The 18,740-nt window shown below is 51.1% G+C and overlaps 8 protein-coding genes across 8 annotated transcripts; 1 reads left to right on the top strand and 7 right to left on the bottom strand.

Moving 5' to 3' along the window:
* Positions 1-1,294: 1,294 nt before the first annotated feature.
* PtrM4_096830 (Asp domain containing protein) lies at positions 1,295-2,822 on the bottom strand (the record flags this gene model as incomplete). The annotated part of the gene is made up of 2 exons (XM_001933935.1): positions 1,295-2,659; positions 2,745-2,822. 2 exons carry the CDS (start codon positions 2,820-2,822, stop codon positions 1,295-1,297), a joined length of 1,443 nt encoding a protein of 480 aa, XP_001933970.1.
* A 1,349-nt stretch (positions 2,823-4,171) lies between these two features.
* On the top strand, positions 4,172-5,336 carry PtrM4_096820 (HolB, ATPase involved in DNA replication; the record flags this gene model as incomplete). Its single annotated transcript, XM_001933936.2, has 3 exons — positions 4,172-4,263; positions 4,316-5,159; positions 5,211-5,336. The coding sequence occupies 3 exons, from the start codon at positions 4,172-4,174 to the stop codon at positions 5,334-5,336; spliced, it is 1,062 nt and encodes a 353-aa protein (XP_001933971.1).
* Positions 5,337-5,600: 264 nt separating this feature from the next.
* PtrM4_096810 (uncharacterized protein) lies at positions 5,601-6,392 on the bottom strand (the record flags this gene model as incomplete). Its single annotated transcript, XM_001933937.1, has 1 exon — positions 5,601-6,392. The coding sequence occupies one exon, from the start codon at positions 6,390-6,392 to the stop codon at positions 5,601-5,603; it is 792 nt and encodes a 263-aa protein (XP_001933972.1).
* A 450-nt stretch (positions 6,393-6,842) lies between these two features.
* On the bottom strand, positions 6,843-8,774 carry PtrM4_096800 (Carboxypeptidase C (cathepsin A); the record flags this gene model as incomplete). The annotated part of the gene is made up of 4 exons (XM_001933938.1): positions 6,843-7,219; positions 7,273-8,041; positions 8,097-8,474; positions 8,532-8,774. The coding sequence occupies 4 exons, from the start codon at positions 8,772-8,774 to the stop codon at positions 6,843-6,845; spliced, it is 1,767 nt and encodes a 588-aa protein (XP_001933973.1).
* A 1,295-nt stretch (positions 8,775-10,069) lies between these two features.
* On the bottom strand, positions 10,070-10,504 carry PtrM4_096790 (Amelogenin multi-domain protein; the record flags this gene model as incomplete). The annotated part of the gene is made up of 1 exon (XM_001933940.1): positions 10,070-10,504. One exon carries the CDS (start codon positions 10,502-10,504, stop codon positions 10,070-10,072), a length of 435 nt encoding a protein of 144 aa, XP_001933975.1.
* Positions 10,505-11,328: 824 nt separating this feature from the next.
* PtrM4_096780 (uncharacterized protein) lies at positions 11,329-12,639 on the bottom strand (the record flags this gene model as incomplete). The annotated part of the gene is made up of 1 exon (XM_001933941.1): positions 11,329-12,639. One exon carries the CDS (start codon positions 12,637-12,639, stop codon positions 11,329-11,331), a length of 1,311 nt encoding a protein of 436 aa, XP_001933976.1.
* A 679-nt stretch (positions 12,640-13,318) lies between these two features.
* Positions 13,319-15,559, bottom strand: PtrM4_096770 (FAA1, Long-chain acyl-CoA synthetase (AMP-forming); the record flags this gene model as incomplete). Its single annotated transcript, XM_001933942.2, has 3 exons — positions 13,319-13,424; positions 13,474-15,311; positions 15,386-15,559. The coding sequence occupies 3 exons, from the start codon at positions 15,557-15,559 to the stop codon at positions 13,319-13,321; spliced, it is 2,118 nt and encodes a 705-aa protein (XP_001933977.1).
* A 1,065-nt stretch (positions 15,560-16,624) lies between these two features.
* Positions 16,625-18,212, bottom strand: PtrM4_096760 (MET17, O-acetylhomoserine sulfhydrylase; the record flags this gene model as incomplete). Its single annotated transcript, XM_001933943.2, has 5 exons — positions 16,625-16,792; positions 16,840-17,589; positions 17,642-17,998; positions 18,053-18,108; positions 18,164-18,212. 5 exons carry the CDS (start codon positions 18,210-18,212, stop codon positions 16,625-16,627), a joined length of 1,380 nt encoding a protein of 459 aa, XP_001933978.1.
* Positions 18,213-18,740: the final 528 nt, after the last annotated feature.

The raw sequence follows: 18,740 nt of genomic DNA, 5'->3' as shown, positions 1-18,740 counted from the left end.
GCTAAAGGCGCATATTATCTTGGGCACACCAAACCATACTCTGAAACTCATCCCTATCTCTTTCCTCTGGTACTCCCAGATTCCTTCGCTGCATATAAGAACCACTGCCTTCTCTGCCACGGAACCTGAACCAGCACACTGGCTCACACGGTTCTAGACTGTGCGACAAGTGGTTCTACCGCCTAACATTCGAGACCTTGGAAATCAGTCGTTGGATAAATGTCAGAGTACGAGATACAATAGAAACAAAGAGCAAGCCAAGGTTTACTCCAAAGAACGCTGAGCTGATCCATCTTGCAGCAACCTAGCTTCGATAAATCTCTCGGATTGACAGAAAGAGCTATATAAAACTTCCCTCGTACACACCAACATATCACTTAGCTGCAAATGAAGTAAGCTAACCAAGAAGTAAGAGAGTGCACATAGCTACTCCATACGCCCCTGTCCTCCTCTTCACCCAAGTACACGTGGATAGACACCAAAAAAAAGCGCACATAAACAGTACACCCACCCCGGCCAACCCATACAACGAACAACATCACACCCAACCCTCCTAACTCTCAGTCTCCCCCCCTCTTACGCGTCTCTGTACCCTCCTGCACCACCTACTAATCTGAAGAGCCCACTTTCCTATTTCGGAAACTATAGTCTTACACACATACCTAAAATCTAACAATAAGTCTCACCCCCCCTCTCGGACCTTTATCTCACGCTCGGAACGGTCCTCGGTGCACATCTCCCTCCGTCACAATGACGTGTATACCCACCTATGCCGCGTGTATCGTACCAATACTTCTCCCTGTTGTGTACGTGTTGCACTAACTACTGTACCAAGTGCTAAAGTAAGATCAGCACTCCATGGCACAAAGTTTATACAACCAGAGCAAACAATTGAGCGAAACAAAGTTATTAGGATAATAATGTTCTTGTAAGCTATTGATGCTATGTACCTCTAAAGGCCCCCTGTCCCTGTCTTTTCGCTCGCAACCATCTGGATAGAGTGGTGGGGAATAAGAACAGCAATGAAAAAACAGTAATCCGAAAAGAGGAAAACCTCAAGTTTCCCAGCTATACCCAGTATGCCGCAATGTTTTACAATCCTTCCCACGTCATGTCATTGTAATTCTACAGAAAAGAAAAGAAAACACAAAAAGTGTTGATGCTACACTAACCCTTTGATCCGATGCCGTATGTAGTGTTACTCGTTACAAGACGATACACGCATAACAGACTTGCCCGCAAGGAAACCCCGAGAAATGAAAAGGAAACCCAAACATGGAGATGGCTAGGCGCATCAAAACCCGTTAAAACCCACCATGATACCTGCGCCTGCTAGCGCAGCAGCACCGCTGACCCATGGGTTCATAGTTGCGTAGGGCACGGCTGCGCCCGTGGACGAGCTAATGCTGCCACCTGCACCACCGGTGACGCTAGGGCCATTGACCCTGGGTCCGCCGGTACCGACAGCAGCCGTGGAGATGGCTCCAGCAACAGCTTTCGCGTTGGGTACACCACCAGTTCCAGATTGAATTTCCTGGACGTTTTCTGTGGTGGCGTTGAAGTTTGTCTGAGCTAGGGAAATTTCGTTATTGGCGAGATCGTAGACGACGTAGGCGGATCGAAGGAAGGTGTCGCCGAGGACGGATACAGAGTTTCCAGCTGGTGCGATGCCCAAAATACAGACAGGCTGTCCTCGACTAACGGCAGCTACAATGACGAGTTCGTTGATTGGGACGGATATCATGACACCGGAGAAGTTGAAATCGACCGAACCTTGCTGGTCCGCTAATTTACAGTCCACAAAAGCAGCGCCTTGCGAAGAGTCGTAGCGGGCGTTGAAAGTCGAGTATAGAGATCTAACAACAGCATCGGGAAGGTACATCAACGAGGAGCCAGAATCGAGCAAGACGGGTACATTGTCGTTTTCGAAGAGGGAGCCGTTCTTGCCGTTCATGCCCATGCCGGTCAAGGCGATGATGAACTCGGCAAATTCTCCTCGGTCGGGGATGATTGGTAGGGTCTGGAGTTCGCCGGAGAACTTGTCGGTATCGACACCACCAAACAAAATGCTTCCAGTCGATGCGTCCAAATCGTTCAACCAGAGTGAGTATGCGTTTGTCTTGATGGTCTTGTCGTCGACCAATTTTTGAGGTAGGTTAGGGTAGGGTTGTAGTCCTGCCCGGCCTACAGCGACTTCGTTGATGGTGTATCCGATGCCGAGAATTCCTTCTGGTGAGCTCGATACGTATCCGATACCGAATTGCAGGTTGCGAACTGTTGTTCCGCCAATGCGGAAGGTATCTGTGGCATAGTCGCCGGATGCGCCTGAGCCGTCTACGTAGGAGATGTTGAAAACGCTGTTGACGTATTTGTATGTCGAAGAGTCATTCGCGTTGTAAATGCCCGATTGGCCGCACTGGTTCCCGCCCTGGGCGCACAGATTTGAATTGGCCGAATTGACCCAGAGATCGCTACTCCCCGTGTCGATGTGTAACCGGAAGTTCTGCGGCGGCGTGCCCATGCTTGCATTGGCAAAGTAGAGCGTCTCCAGGTTGTCGAGTGTTTGTTGGACAACACTTTGCCGTCTCCGTAACTGGTCGTGGGCGATTGGGTTAATGACATTTCGGCGCTGGGTGTCGAGTCGAACTACTGCGGGGTTCTGGTGAAGGGTTAGTGGTGCATTCCAGAGGATCGCGGATTTGTTGCGGACCGCAGCGCAGTGCTGAGCCAAGACATGAACTTACTTCTCGGGGAACGAGCTTTAGAGCCGCTGCTGACGCCGCGAGTTGCGCCACTAGGACTAGGATGGTCGTATACTTCATGATGTGCTTTTCTTGAGGTTTGCAATGCTAGGGAGAAGCGATGGATGTATACCACGATATGGGGCCCCGGCAAGGCCTGTCCAAGCTGAGGCGCGAGTGGTCGGAGACGGCTATAACGGCTATAGAAAGTGTTTGAGGCTGGCCTGTCTTAAAGCGCCGAGGTGCAATCACCGACAAGTACTGGGCGGCGGGAAACAAGGGAACGCAACAATGGTAGAAGATGTAAATAATACAAGGCAGAGGGCAAGGCCTTTTGTCGATGAAGGAGGCGTTAGAGGCTTAGACCCGGGAGATGATGACGACGCGTTTACTATGAGATCAGGTCTGGATGTATTCCGGATCTTGCGCCGTAGTGCAGCTGCCCACGTAACAAACTGGGGCAACCGCCTATATTTCCGGGGCTAGAGCGCTGCGGCCAACAGGAGAGGCGCGACTCGCGAGTGAAGGAATGAATGACTTTGCATGGCGTGGCCGTGCAGATGTCTGCAGTGCTCCAGTGCTCCAGTGCCAGTGCGAAACCATTTGCCCTGGTCGCCTTGTATCGCTAAGCCAAGCGCTTAGGGTCATGGGTCGAAGCCTTGCCGCCCTGGGGACGGAAGATGAAAATGAAAAAAATCACCACTTTTTCTAGCGCCGTGCGAGGCCAGAGAAGGCGTGTGGCGTCTTGTTCACTACCTCACTACGACGGCCGGCTACGACTAGAAGACGGCTACAGCAGTCCGTCCCTGTCCGATCCGTACGCCTCGCACTCCACTTGCACCCGCTACGTCGTCAGCTTCCAGCCCGTCACATGCCTGGCGCCGTTTGCCTTTCCTGGGCCGGATTAGGACTGCTGCTGCAGACGACTGGCTCATGACGCTTCACCTGATCACGGACTGTGGTGTTTCCGGCCCAGCCATGTTCCGTGGCAGTGCCCGCCCCTAAAACTGCGTTTGAGGCTGAAACCTAATCCTACCATGTACTTACTACCGATGCAGGAACACCCATCTTCTGCTGTAGCCGCTTTGTTGTTCCCATCGCCCACAAAGACCCTGAGAATGCGCTCTCGCCATTAATTCTCGACACAAGTGCGCTCCACGTGCGGCGGCAGCCAGTGTTCTCATATCGATGCATAAACGACGTCTGTGTCAGACTGTCAGCGGGTGCAGCCTATCTCTATGTTTAGTATGAGAGTTCATGCCCGTCATCTTGTCTTGGCTGCGGGTCGCACCGGCAATCCTTGCACGTGAGCACTAGTCCGAGATGAGATGACTTGTGACGGCACGTGAGTACTAGGCCGCAAATGGACGACCCGTGAAAGCGCGTTGTCAATCTGTCGCGTTTCGCGTCATCAACAACCACAGCCCACCATGTCCAAAGCCGAATCTTCAAAAGCTGCCGCTGGCAATGGTGCCAAGCCCAATCCCAATGCTGCCGGGGGCGCAAACTATGAGCTGCCCTGGTAATTGACCGTCCCGCACTGTTCAATTTCACCTCGACTCACACGATTACAGGGTTGAAAAGTACCGTCCTGTCTACCTTGACGATGTCGTCGGCAACACGGAAACGATTGAGCGCCTCAAGATCATTGCCAAAGACGGCAACATGCCACACATGATCATCTCGGGTATGCCAGGTATCGGCAAAACTACGTCCATTCTCTGCCTCGCCCGCCAACTTCTCGGTGACGCCTACAAAGAAGCTGTTCTCGAGCTCAACGCTTCCGATGAACGTGGTATTGACGTCGTTCGCAATCGGATAAAGGGATTTGCGCAGAAGAAGGTTACGCTCGCCCCGGGGAGGCAAAAGCTGGTCATTCTGGACGAAGCAGACAGCATGACGAGTGGTGCACAACAGGCGCTGAGAAGGACCATGGAGATTTACAGTGCGACAACACGATTTGCCTTTGCGTGCAATCAGTCCAACAAGATCATCGAACCGCTACAGTCGAGATGCGCCATCCTCAGATACGCCCGCCTCACCGATGCCCAAGTCGTGCGCCGCATTATGCAAATTGTCGAAGCCGAAGACGTAAAATACTCCGACGACGGAATTGCAGCCCTGGTTTTCTCTGCAGAGGGTGATATGCGACAAGCCATCAACAACCTACAATCTACATTTGCAGGTTTCGGCTTTGTCAACGGGGACAACGTGTTCAAGGTGGTGGACAGCCCACATCCCATCAAAGTACAAGCCATGATCAAGGCGTGTCACGAACAGCGTATAGATGACGCCTTGGCATCGCTTAAGGAACTCTGGGATCTAGGCTATTCATGTCACGACATCATCAGCACCATGTTCAAAGTCACAAAGACGATTGACACGCTGAGCGAGCATGCCAAGTTGGAGTTCATCAAGGTAAGCAAATATCAGACAGCAAGCAGATACATGAAACTAACAATAAAACAGGAAATCGGTTTCACACACATGCGTATCTTGGAGGGCGTACAAACCCTTCTCCAACTCTCTGGCTGCATAGCTCGCCTATGCAAGATAAACATGCAACCCCAGCTCTTTGTCCTCCCAACGAAATGAAATAAATATATCAAAAAGTCTTGTGCAAAATGTTGCATCGTTTAGCATGGCGTTTGGCGTTGATTTCAAAGAACTACAGTGAGCAATGTCTCGGTGTATCGTAGCAATAAACATCCACCAGAAGATTTTCCAACCCGTGTTACCTTGCAAGACTAGTTCCTTTTCTGTGAATTCTCTCTCTACGGTACATTGATCGTCAAGTCCCACCTCCTTTGAAACAAAAACCCCTTCACCACAAGTCCTGATCAGCACCTCCCTTACAACCTATCTACCGTCCTCAGCAGCCCGTCTGTGACTCTCCCTCTCCTTTCCCCTCTCCGCTACTTCTCCTACTGCGTCTCTTGCTGCAACGAGCGCTCTAATATGGAGCAAGGTTCTCTCCTCAGCCGCCCTTATTGCGTCTCTATCCGCCTTATCCCACGGCTTGGGCCTACGAGGACGAGAACCCGCGCAACAGCGATCGTCGTTGTCGTCATTGTCATGAAGACCTTCATCATCACTGCAAGGACCTTGGTCGTCACTGTCGTTGTCGTGCTGAGCAGCGTTGCCATTCTCCTGCTCGCTACCAGAATCCTCACTCTGGGGGAAATCTACATCAGCGTCTGAATCCGCGCCTATATCGATGCCCATGTCATCTTTGAAATCTTCTTCCACTTCATCCCTAACTTGGTCTTCATCTTCGTATTTGTCTGCAACTACCCTTTGTAGCGGCAGCTGAGGCAACGCTCGGTGAATCCTACCACGCCCATCCATAATCAAATTGCGGCGGTAGTTGTTGTGACCACCACGATAACGACCATTGTTATAACGGGCATCCCAAGCATAGCGCCTAATATCCACCCTCCTCATTTCCTGCGCGCACACCCTTATCAAATACCATACCACGCCTGTTGTAACAAGGGGAACACCTAGTATGTAAACTAGCTGCAGCAAGAAATTTGTTCGTATTTCAGGGGGTAGGCGGGCAATAGCTTGTTGGAACGTGGTGTGGAGTTCTGAGGACATGTGGTCGAGGGCTGCGTAGAAAGATTCCGCTATGGTGTAGTTTTTAGACATGGTTTAGTTGGGTTGAGGTTTGTAGTGAGTTGATTGTGATGCTGGGATTAGCCTCAAGGGTCTGACAGTCGGAGGGATGGAACATTTATAGTATAGCTGGTTTGCTTAGGGGATAAAGACTGGAAGAAGAGGGATTGTTTGTGGGTGTGGGTGAGTATGTGGCAGAACACTGTTGAAATATGATAAGATGCTAGGAATGAGTAGATTTTGGGAGTGTGTGATCGAAACGTCTGGGTAATGAGATATTCTTGGTAAGAATCTTGTTGGCATAGCTGTTTTTCTTTTGCTCTAGACATGGTCATCGTTCGGTTCAATCATCATCACTCCGTACATGTCTCCCAAAACGCATAGCTACGTGCGCATAGCACAAGAGTATTATTAATAGTCATTAAGCTTGTGTAATTGATCATGTTTATAGCATCATTCCGTGCAAACAAGGCCTACAACCTACTAAGCCGGAGTAGGCGTTGGGTAAATCGGCGTCGCGACGTTCGGAGGGATCGAACTAAGCATCGGCCTGTAAGATTCCGTATGCTGAGCTTTTGAGGGCCCACTAGAGGTAAGGTTTGCAGTGACAGTAATTTCACCAGTGGCGATGTCGTAGTGGTTGAGGGTACGGTTGAAGTAGGCCAGAGCAGCGAGAGGCTGGTAGTAAGGAATCTCATGACCAGCCTCGTAAATGCGCGCAAAGCTGAAGTTGCCGTACTGGCGTACCTCGCCGTATTCTGTGCCATCGACCATCATGGCTTGGTAGCCGGCGGCGCGGAACTCGGCGCTGTGTTTGTACTCGAGTGCTAGACTGATGGCTTCGCCACCGAACCAGTTACCTGTATGGGTGTGTTAGAGTCAAAACTAAAGCTATCAGCGTAGAAAAACTTACAGATGTAGTCAGCGTCGCCATATGCCAGGCTAACGCGTACACCCTTGTTGAGCAGGTACTCAAGATCGAGCCTGAAGTTGGGGAATATCCAATCACCAGTGCCTTGGAAAGCGTAATAGATTGCGCCATTCAACTCTGTATAGTTCACCGTCACACCGAGCGCCTCCTGGACATATGGCAAATTGAGGTAGTCTATTCTGCCAGAAATGGGCTGCGCGCTGTCGTACTGAAAGCGGATGTCGTAGGTGCCACGACCACTGTAATAGTAGTAAGGCGCTTCGACATTGTCACGGCACATGCTTTGAGCTTCGCTGCAGATCGCCTTGACACCAGTAGTCAGTTGTTCTGGGGTAATGCGCGCGTCAGTGTGGTAGTGGCTCGCATTGCCTTCGGCAGCAGCGCGGCAATTAGCGATTTGTGCGACACAGCCGTTGTACATGTTGTTTGCAAATTTGGCGAAGCTGTAGACGGTGTCGTTATAAGCCTTGATTCCGTAGGTATTGTTCATTGCAAATTCAGGGTACGATTCAGCCTGGACGGCCTCGTCGATTATGCCGTTGATTATACCAAGCGAGTTGAAGTTCATGGGGAAACCAGGGATGCTTCCGTTCTGAATTTTGGCGTTCTGCTTCTCGAAATAGCTGTAGAAGGTAGGGCCATAGTGACCTCCATACGACTCGGTGAAGAGGTTGAATTCCCTGGAATGGTTGAGAGCTCCAATCTTAGCATCGAACTTGGGAATGGTGGCTAGAAGAGCCTGGAAGACGTTCTACATCCAATACAATCAGCCTATGCGCACTTCATCGTACTTGCTTCAGACTTACCCATGTGGCAGCAGCGGCGAGATCGGTAGTATCAATAGTGCCCTCGTTCAATGGATCCAAGATTGGGTATCGGCCATCAGCAGGGTTACGGGTGGAGTTATAAAGGAAGTCGCCGGTGTACTCGTTGAGGCTACCAACACCTTCCTTCTGGTAACTGAAACCAACACCAACAGGCTGAGAGATGTACAACATGTTTGAAACGTTATTCCAGCTGTTAGGGTTCGATGTAACCGTAAGGTTCTTATCGACGGAGCACGGCCCGTTTTCCTCAAAGAGTCCAATGAGCGAGTCAGCTCCAGGTCCTCCATTCAACCACAAGGTGAAGGGGTCTGAAGCTGGGTTGCTACGCGATTCGAAGAACCAAAAGAAAACGTGGATCTTGAAATAGGTTAGATGAGCATCATATATGCAAGACAGAATGCTGGGTAAACGTACGTTGGGTGTGAGGTCCACATAGCCAGAATAGCTATTAACACCAGGCGTAGTCTCGCATATTCCAGGGTTCTTGTACCGAATCTTAACATTATTAGGGGCGGTAGCAGTCTTGAAGTCTGTAGTGTCTTTTGGCAGATACATGGCATCGCTCCGCTTAGTCCAGTGCCTCTTTGAGACCGCAGAGACCTGCGACACGAGCGAAGAAAGCGCCAACAAAGGCGTGGCTACCGATTTCGTGAGCATGATGATGGCCGTGATGCAAACGAAAAGTGCCTGGGAAACAATGCAAGCCAAAGTGTGGGCACCAGACGGTACCGCGGCGTATTTAAGGAGTCTTGGGATCGTCTTGGAAGGCTTGAGCAGTCTTGGTAGGTTTACTAACTAACTTACCTGTGCACCTAGTGAGCTCAGCGCGGTCATCATCTCGCCAACACTGCGGGGTTATCTATGGAAAGTTCCCAGATTGAGTTCGTGCGTGCAGAAGTTCATTTCGCGCCTGCCTGGCTCGGCCTAGAGCATATAGAATGTTCGCTCCACGTAGAAATCTCGTGTTTGAAGCCCGGAACGAGAGAATTGCTTATTGCTGGTGGTGAGTGTTGGGACCAAGGGGTACATCTTGGACGAATAGGAATCTCCCGGCATGGTAACTTGATACCAATCATTCGACTTTGCAACTCGAACGTTCACCGGCCTATTTATTCTCACGTAATACCACCGTACGGGAGATTGCAACGTGAAGGCGCGATAGATACCCACCCGACAAGAGGGCGAGCAATAAAGATGAACAGGTTTGCTTGTCGGGCTCAATTGAACCAGAACAGGTGCTTTATAATGTACCTTGCCGAGGCGTACAACCAGTTGCATTACCCGGTACATAGAGGTAAGAATAAACAAATCAATACACCCGGGTTGGGTTGGGATCGCTAACGTACGGCCTTGATAGCGTCCGCTTCCGGAATCCACATCACCGGCCCACGCCGACATGGTGACGCGCCGAAGTACTTCCGCCATGGCAATATCAGGCGCAGTATAAATCTCCCGCGAATTGCTGTCCCGCTAAAGCTTGCACAAGATGTTCTCCTTAAAGAATTCTCCGCAGTACTTTTCCAGCCGGATCTCTATGGTATAGTATAACAGCAACACACTCTCTTCAACACAGTGCCCTTAGGGGAAAAGGATAGCCTGCATGCTTATTTTGAGATCAATTTGGCCGGAATAGACCCAACAGTAGTAACAGCAACACACAATCTATAACTACTCCTAATACCAGAGTTCTTCTAGTGGGAGTAGGAAAGCCTGTATGCTCAGTTTAAAATCAACACTGGTCAACATGGAGGCAGTGGTAATAGTAGTACAAACGACTACAGCCCACGACCGACCCAGCTCTGAAACCGCAGGTCCTCCACTCAAAGCAGACTACAACCCATCATTCAACCCAACAACTCTAGCTCATCCAACCCACCCATCTCCATCAGCCTCAAACCATACAACCACACACAGCCACATACAGCCATGCTATCCATACTTTCCCGCTCTCCTCACACGCCTTCCCCACTCGCCTTCTTCCTCTCCTTCCGCTTCTCCATCTTCTTCCTATTCAAATTCCTGTACCTGTACCTCTTCCTTTTCACCTCCCTCTCATCCTCACTATCTTCCTCCTCTACCACACCTTCATCCTCATCTCTATCAACCTCCCTCTTCTCCTCTACCACTCCCTCATCCTCATACCCATCCCCCTCTTTCCCACTATTACCCATCTCTATCTCCCGTCCCTCAAAATCATACACACCAATCACACGCATAATCGCCCTATCCCAAACATCGTCCTCCAAAGGCAATCTAGGAAATGCTCGTGGGAAGCGGTATGGATATAGTAGCCAGGCTGCTAGTGCGAGAGTGAGTGTGATGGCTATAAGGAAGCTGAGGATGAGGATTTTAACGGTTAAGACAGGAGGGGGAGGCGTGTTTTCCATGTTGGTTTTTGGTTGCGAAAAAAGGTTGTTTAGTGAGTTGTAGTGAGGGACTGTGTGTTGTATGGGAAAAATGACAACCTGCCTGTTATATGATCTGGGGCTGTTATACCTATACGTTTGCTCATCCATCTACCATCTTCTGTACTGTGCCAGAAGGAGAAGTATCAAGAACCATCACATTCACCATAACCACCCACAGAAACTCGATCAAAAAGTAAAATAGAAATTAATGCCATTCCCCCTCCCTCCCTTCAAAAGAGAAAGAGCGACGGGGAAATCCATTTACAGAAACCGACTAGCGTATATACAAATATGCCAAGTCCAGTCCGCGTATCCTGTATCGTAAAATAGTTATGTCGTTGTTCGTCTCTTCATATGGTAAAAACCAAACAAAATATCCAGATAAAGCAACAAAGCAGTGATGATGATGACTTCTGACGGACAAGCGAGAGAAGGAGAAGATTAGGAAATTAATCCACGCAGACCCAAGCCCTCATCTCTTTCTCTCTGATTGGGAGAGTGAGAGAGAGAGAGGCGGCTGATGATGATGATGAAAACAAAACGTAAGTGAGAAGGGTAAGTGTAAAGGAAATAGACGGGAAAGGAAATAAAAAAAGAAAAAGAAGAAATACCCAAACAACGCCTATGCAAAAGGCGTCGTTCTGCCAGAACTCAAAGACTAAAGGGAAGTTTTTTTCTCCGCCCAAAGACAGAGATTACTCTCGTCTTCCAAGGCACCTTCCAATCTTTTTCATGACGAGAGAAACACACTCCAGCTCTCATCCCCTATCATTTTCCCATCTCATCATCTCTTTCTTGCACAACTAAAAAATCTCATCAGCGAACCCGCCATACCCATCATCCCCGACTTTAACCCTCTCGCCCTTGGCCTCCATCTCAACGGGTATACTAGGAACCTCAGGCACGCTAACGCCGTCAGGTACAACTCTAATCGGCTCCTCGCTCTTCATGCTGCCGCGCGAAAACTTCCTATGCAGCCTCGACGACTGGCGCTTGAGGCTCTTGCGGCTCGCAGAGTTCTTGAGGCGCTTGATAGAGCGGACGGGAACGACATTGCGCTCACGCTCGCGCTCGTGCTCAGAGGCAGAAGGGCCAGAGAGGAGGTCAAAGTCTGCTTCTGAATCCGTGGGTACGGGCTTGTATTCAGAGTCGGATTCGTGCATGGCTGCTTTGCGCTTCTTGACAATCTTGCCGATGCTGGATGGGGGCTCGGACATGCGGGTGTCGTCGTTCGTGGTGGGCGATGCGGCTTCAGGTTCGCTTTGAGAGAAGTCGGGGGTCGGGGGTGGGATGGGAGCAAGGTTAGGTTGGTTGGGGGGAGGAGACATGTCCTTGTAGAGGACCGTCTGCAGCTCTTTCCGCGCAGAGGCGAGCTTGAATTCGAGGTCCGACACGCGCTTTGACAGCTTTTTTTGCTTCTGGAGATCCTTCTTGCTGGGCGTGCGGTAGAGGCCCGGCGTTCGTGGTGTGCGGTTTGGTGTCGCTGCCTCGGCCACTGCTGCAGTCAGAAAACGCTGCATCTTCTCGGCGGGCAGAGGATGAGCCGGCGTACCAAGTTTCTGTTGTTGTTGTTGCCTTGCGGCCATTGCAGGCCTCACGTAAACCTTCGGCGTGGGCAATAGACCAAGGCTCTTAGCCTCATGGTAAGCTATTTCCGCCGCCGTCTTGCGTTCGTCTAGCAGCTGCTGGTGTAGGTCCTTTTCCCGCTCCGCATCAGCTTGTCCGGCCTTGCGCTTACCCAAAACACCCCCAAACATGGTCGCGAAGGCGCTACGCAGGCGCGCATATGTTCCTTCCGTAGGTATGTTCGCCATTGTCGGTGTGCTAGTGCCAGTGCCAGTGATGAGGTGGGTGCCAAAGCGCTTTGGGGTCGAGGTACCAGAAGGCGACCTGGAACCAGTTTGAGACCTGGAATACCGAGCAGCTTGTTGCGCCGACGTCTTCCTCAATGGTGCCGGCTTTGCATTCTCCTCGTTGAACTGGTCAATCAGGTCCTCAATGCCCACATCCTTCCACAGCTCCTCCGGTGGTGCCCGAATGCTGCTGCTGGTGTTTGTGTGCTCCCTGAAGCGCGAAATGCGCGGGACCGCCGTGTCGTCTGCGTCCACAGTCATGGCCAACGTGGTTGCGCGCGTAATGGGCATTAGCACTAGCTCATGCAGGAACCCGGGAACAAGAGAGGGTGGCCGCGTAGAAGCGGTGAAGAGCAAGCAAGGGAGAAGGTCGAGTTCTGCGCTGGAATGCGGGGAGCCTGGTGAGTGTTATTTGTTGTTTGCTGTCGCCCGGCGTAAAGTTGCCGTACGGAGATTACCCAAAAGCCATCATGGGCTAGGAGTGGCCCCTGCGTCATACATACCTGGCGCTCACTGATTGCTCGTGCGCCTACGCTACACTCCACAATGCTCTGTGCCACGTATTTCACCGCTCGCTATTTCCAACGTCTGAAACTCGTCTCCACGAGCACGGTTTTCCATGTCGAGGAACATGCTACCAACCACGAATCTTGGGACTCTCCCCAGCCATGCAAGACCATATGCAAGATGCCACATGCGCATACTCGATTAAGTTTCAATGTTGTGTATGCCTAGTATAGTAAAACAAACTATTGTAGCATCATGCTCGTCATCTCAAACGTTCCCTATCAGCTTGCAGAACATGGCATTGTACAGTCAATTGGCGGATCGATATGCACATGGCAGTGGTCGCACAAGAACCTAGAATATCCGTGCCCCAGGAAAGCAAATACACAGGCTATCTTAGTATAGCCAGACGCCGAACATGCGAATGCGCCATCTACAACTTGGCCTTTGCCTGTGACTCCTGAACCAGCGCCTCCTCGTAACAGTCATCGATATGCTGCCTAAACGCCTTGGCTGTCTGCGGACGCTTCAATTTCAATCTGCACATTGTTAGCCTATGCTTCATTTCATATTAGGAAAGTCACTTACGTTGGGGTTAAGAGTTGGTTGTCAATGGTGAAAGGGTCCAAGAACAGCCTGACGGCCCGTACACGCTCATAGCTGTTGAACTTGTTCTTTCGTCCCGCCTTGTCCAGATCCTTTAGCACTGCTGCTTCAATCTTCTTGTTGCTCAAAACAGACTTCAGCTTGGCAATGTCGCCTGGCTCAATCTTCTCACCAAGCACCTTGGACGCATACTGTGGGAACAGATCCGGAGCAACGCCGAAGATGCCCACGAGGAACGACTGGTGTGAGTCGCCATGTACGTAGCCAGATGCCAGATAGCTGCAGTTTGCCAGGTAGACGTTCTCGATGCGCTCGGGCGAGATGTATTCACCCTGTGCAAGCTTGAGCACGTTCTTCCTGCGGTCGATGATCTTGAAGCGGCCAAGTTCGTCAACAGTGCAGATATCGCCAGTGTGGAACCAGCCTTCCGCATCGACAGCTTTAGCTGTCTCCTCTTCGTTACGGAAGTACTCCCTGAACTGTGTAGTTGAGCGAATCACCAATTCACCGCGAGGAAATGGCTTGTCGGTGGAGAAGTACTCCATGTCAGGTACATCAACCAGAGCACATTCACCGTTGGGTGTTACACCGCCACAGTTACCAGCCGAGAAGTCGCCCTCGTGCTGGACCAGGGCTACAGCATACGTCTCGGTAAGACCGTATCCTTGGGTGAAGTTGTTCGCAAACACGGTACGCAAGAACTTGTGTAAGCTAGGATCGATGGGCGCGGAGCCGCTGACCATGACCTTGCAACGATCTAGTCCAACGCCTGCCGCGACCTTCTTAGCCCAGATGCGGTCGTAAAGCATGTGCTTGTTGGTCGGGTTATGCTTGTCTTCCATGGCCGCTAGCTTGGTCGATACCACGTGTCGAGAGAGCGCACCCTTGACACCAGTAGTCTGGACTGTCGCTTCCTTGATCTTGGCCCCAAACCGGTTGTAGAGCCTGGGGACACCAGAAAAGACAGTCGGTCGCAGCATCTGCAGATCCTCAACCAGCTCCGCAATGTTTCCATGGAAGTATCCGATAGCCGAGCCCGATGCGAGTCCCGCATGTTCTCCCAGTCTCTGGTAGATATGTGCAAGTGGCAGAAAAGAGCAGATGACTTCTTCAGGTCCGGTACCAGTAAGAACCATACTCGTGCAGGCTCCGGCATGTGCATTCCGGTGGGTCAGAACGACACCCTTGGGGTTCCCAGTTGTGCCAGAAGTGTAGTTGATGGTAACGATATCGTCAGGGGTGGGTGGGTTCATGGGAATTGGCTGCTTCTCGCCCAAAGCCTCAACATCTCGGATGTAGTGGATAGTCACGCCCTGTTCGCTAGCTAATGAGTTCAAAAGGTCGCCCTTTGACTCTCCAGGTAGCTCGCCAGCTGACAATGGGTCAAGTACCACGATGATCTTCAACGTTGGGATTCTGGGCTTCAACTTGAGCAGCGCAGTAACGTGGTTCATGCCAGTCACAACGCATGCCAACTCAGAGTGGTTGATGATGTACTCAGTTGTGTCCGGGCCAAGTGTATCGTAGATGGACACGGTAAATAGACCTTGGGACATGGCCGCCAGATCCGTAATCTGCCATTCCGGCCTATTCTGACACCACAGCCCAATACCGTACTTTGGCGCAGTAACACCAGCTTGCTTGTGCAAATGTACCAAACCAGCGCCAAAGTTCTTTCTCCGATTCGCGACTGTCTCGTAGTCTTCCCAAACGAACTGGCCGAACGTCTTGGTGGCAGCGTCGTAGGGCCGGTGTCCGAGACACTTGGACTTGCCCCATTTCGTAACCGCGTTCTCGAAGGCTTCGTGTGGTGTGGTAATCTGCCATGACGCGTCAGTCCTGCGCCTCCAAAACAAGCACCCAACATGCTCGAGTACGCTCTTGTGCCACATACCTCTGGGACTAGGCTGCTCAATAGCGGCTTGTCCGTGAACCTCCAATGCCTGTAAATGGCACTCCTGCCTACACCTTCCGAGCCAGGCAGCGGTACACTGTACGGCTGTCCCCTCGGTGGCGGCGCATGAAGCTCATTTGCGATGTCAATCTGGGCATCCGATACACCAAACATGATTGCAACCTTGTACGTGTGCCGAGCTTCGCCTTGTGGGGATTCCAACGTCGACGGGTATGCAGTCAAAGGCACACGTCTGTGTAGCGCGAGAAAAACGACCAAGAGACGGCTGAGAGTACTCCTTCTGCTCCATAGCGAAAGTCAGCATAAATCATAGCCATGATAGAAGCGTGATTGGAACCGTCGGCGTCTCCGGAGGACAGCTCCAAGTCCAGCTTCGCCGCTTCTGCAGCTGACATACGTACCAAGATTTAGCGCGCCACTATTTCCTGTGCGCGGGGGGACAAAAGCAACCTTCTATACAACCCGGTTGGCGAGATATTCTCAAAGAGTGAGGATAGTGAAGCAGTTCGAATTGATGGACAAAGCGAGACAGAGCGCGCCCTCAAACGGACCCTAAGGCAAGGGTTGATCATTCGGACAAAACCCACATTTCCTTAACATGCCGAGGCAAATGCTAAGGACACCAATCACTAGGATGAAAACTGGGCCAAGGTAGATGCTGGGCTTTCGCTGCACTAGAGAACGCGCTCCGGTATGCTGCTTTCGGGCATGCCACCGACTTGTAATGTGCCTATCTAGATACAGACGCAGCCCCGGTGAGGTTGTGTATTCCTTTTCCCTTCATATTTTGCGGGGATGCGCCGACGCGTCCGTGTCATTTTGCGCCTTGTTACGGGGAAGATGCGTGGTTGCTGCGCAATATGATCGAGTGCTAAGAGCTTACACATGTGCACATGACGAGGAAAGCATGTGCCAATCCGCGCCTCTTTTTCACATGTCCGCCCGCGAAAACAAAGTCTGGGGAACACTGAAACCACGCGGACGGCTCCATCCCTGCGTGGGTGCAACGGCCGCGGCCTGGCTGCCATTGGCTCCAGTGCAGATCACACCTGGGCCGAAGTCTTTGACCGATGGGGAAAGTACCGAGGCTCAAGCTGGTGTATTTGTGAGCAACATGGATGGGAAACAACACGCTCTTGGTGTTAAGAAGGAGCATCGGAAATTTACTCAAGATACCTAATTGGAAACTATACTCGCTGTCGCTCATTGACCTGATCCCTAAGTGGAGCCAGACAGCGACGCTGAAGCACCATTGTCGCCCTTGTTGCCCGCGTTCTGCGGCTTGCCCTTCTCGCCCGGTTTCGTTGCAGACTTCTTGAACGACTGCTCAAAGTCTGAAATAATATCGTCGATGTGTTCGATTCCAACAGAAATTCGAATAAGATCCTACGTCTTGTTAGCAAATGCCTACTGTAAATACCATGTATGCTCACCTCTGTAACACCAGAGTTGATCTTCTCCTCATCACTCAACTGCTCATGTGTGGTAGTCCAAGGGTGGATCGCCAATGTCTTCGCATCACCGACGTTTGCCAGGTTCGAAATCAGCTTGAAGTTATCGACCACCTGGCTTCCTGCTTTACCACCTCCTGTGACACCGAAAGATAGTACGCCACCGAAACCACGCGGTAGGTACTTCTTCGCGAGCGCGTGTGACGGGTGGCTCTCTAGACCTGGGTATGAGACCCAGCTCACATTCTCGTTGGTCTCAAGCCACTTGGCCAGTGTCAGAGCGTTGGAAGCGTGTCTCTCGGCTCGTAACGACAGTGTTTCGACACCGAGAAGTAGTTGCTGTGCGGCGAAGGGGTTCAGTGCTGCACCTAGGTCACGTAGTATCTCAACTCTTGCTCGGATGATGAAGGTTATGGCCCCGAAGGTATCCCAAAACTTCAAGCCATGGTAACCATCTGATGGCTCAACCATTTGAGGGAAGCGTTTGCCGTGTTTGCCCCAGTCGAACTTTCCGCTGTCGACGATGACGCCGCCGATGGTGGTTCCGTGGCCTCCAATCCATTTGGTCGCAGAGTGTACAACGATATCCGCACCATGGTCAATGGGTCTGATAAAGTATCCTCCAGCGCCGAATGTGTTGTCTACAACGACTGGGACACCAGCCTCGTGTGCAATGGCCACAATCTTCTCGAAATCCGGAATGTTATACTTTGGATTTCCAATACTCTCAATCTATATATACGTCAGCAATTATTTCCGACTTGTCGTTTCACGCAATATTTACATAGATAGCTTTCGTCTTGTCGTCAATAGCAGCCTTGAAGTCCTCGGGCTTATCTCCATTGATAAACTTCGTCTGGATCCCAAGGCGCGGGAAGAAGACCTTGAGCTGGTTGTATGTGCCTCCGTAGAGATTTGAAGTAGCGATGATGTTGTCACCGGCATGCGCTAGAGCAGCTATAGTGATGAATTGGGCGGCCTGGCCAGATGATGTTGCCAGTGCAGCAACACCTCCCTCAAGCGCGGCTATCCGCTTCTCGAAGACATCGACAGTTGGGTTCATGATGCGACTGTAGATGTTTCCGAACTCTTTGAGTCCGAATAGTCTTGCGCCATGGTCGCTGTCGTTGAAGACAAAGGACTATTTCTGTTAGTCCAAAATTGTAATCGTGGAGGTGTTCAATAGCAAACATACGGTAGTCGCATAGATGGGAACAGCTCTCGAATTCGTCTCCTTATCAGGCGTATGTCCTATAACAATCCACATTAACCACCAAATTCTTTACTACTATAGAAAGAAACCTACCAGCATGCAATTGCAGCGTCTCAAAGTTCTTAGACAACTCCTCTGCCATGTTTGAACCTCCAGGTAACTTCAACTATCTTCTTGATTGGTAGGTAAGTATCAAAACTGGGTAAACTCGCAGCTGGTATCAAACAACGTTGTGATAAAGAAAGAAGAAAAAGGGTGGAAAAAACAAACCCCAACCCCAATTGCACCACAAGTCGCGTCCGTCACGTCATCTAACCAACCCACGCTCACGTGGCCGTTTCCTTTGCTCCTGCCGTGTCCGCATCCTCTCAGCTTGCTCCTGCCTTCCCGAATACGACAGTCACCCACCCCGCTATCTCTAGCTGCTGACAACCAGACGTCCGTTTGAGTAAGAACAATGTGCATCTATGTCGTTCTCGGTCGCTTTGGTGTAAGAGCATACTGTCATGAGCGGGTCGCGTTGCGATCACGCAATCCCGTGGGCGGTGGTTGGCGCGCGGGGTATGGAGGGGTAAGTTTGAGTTGGAGATGACGCGTGGGATACGCGAACATAGCGAGGAGATGTCGGCATGTGCGAAGCCTAGGGAACTTGTTCCTTCGGGTTTCTTAT

The sequence above is a fragment of the Pyrenophora tritici-repentis genome, chromosome 4, assembly GCF_003171515.1.
Source record: "Pyrenophora tritici-repentis strain M4 chromosome 4, whole genome shotgun sequence".
Lineage (NCBI taxonomy): Eukaryota > Fungi > Ascomycota > Dothideomycetes > Pleosporales > Pleosporaceae > Pyrenophora > Pyrenophora tritici-repentis.
The sequence above is the reverse complement of the archived record's forward strand: the minus strand, read 5'-3'. Positions and strand labels throughout refer to the sequence as shown.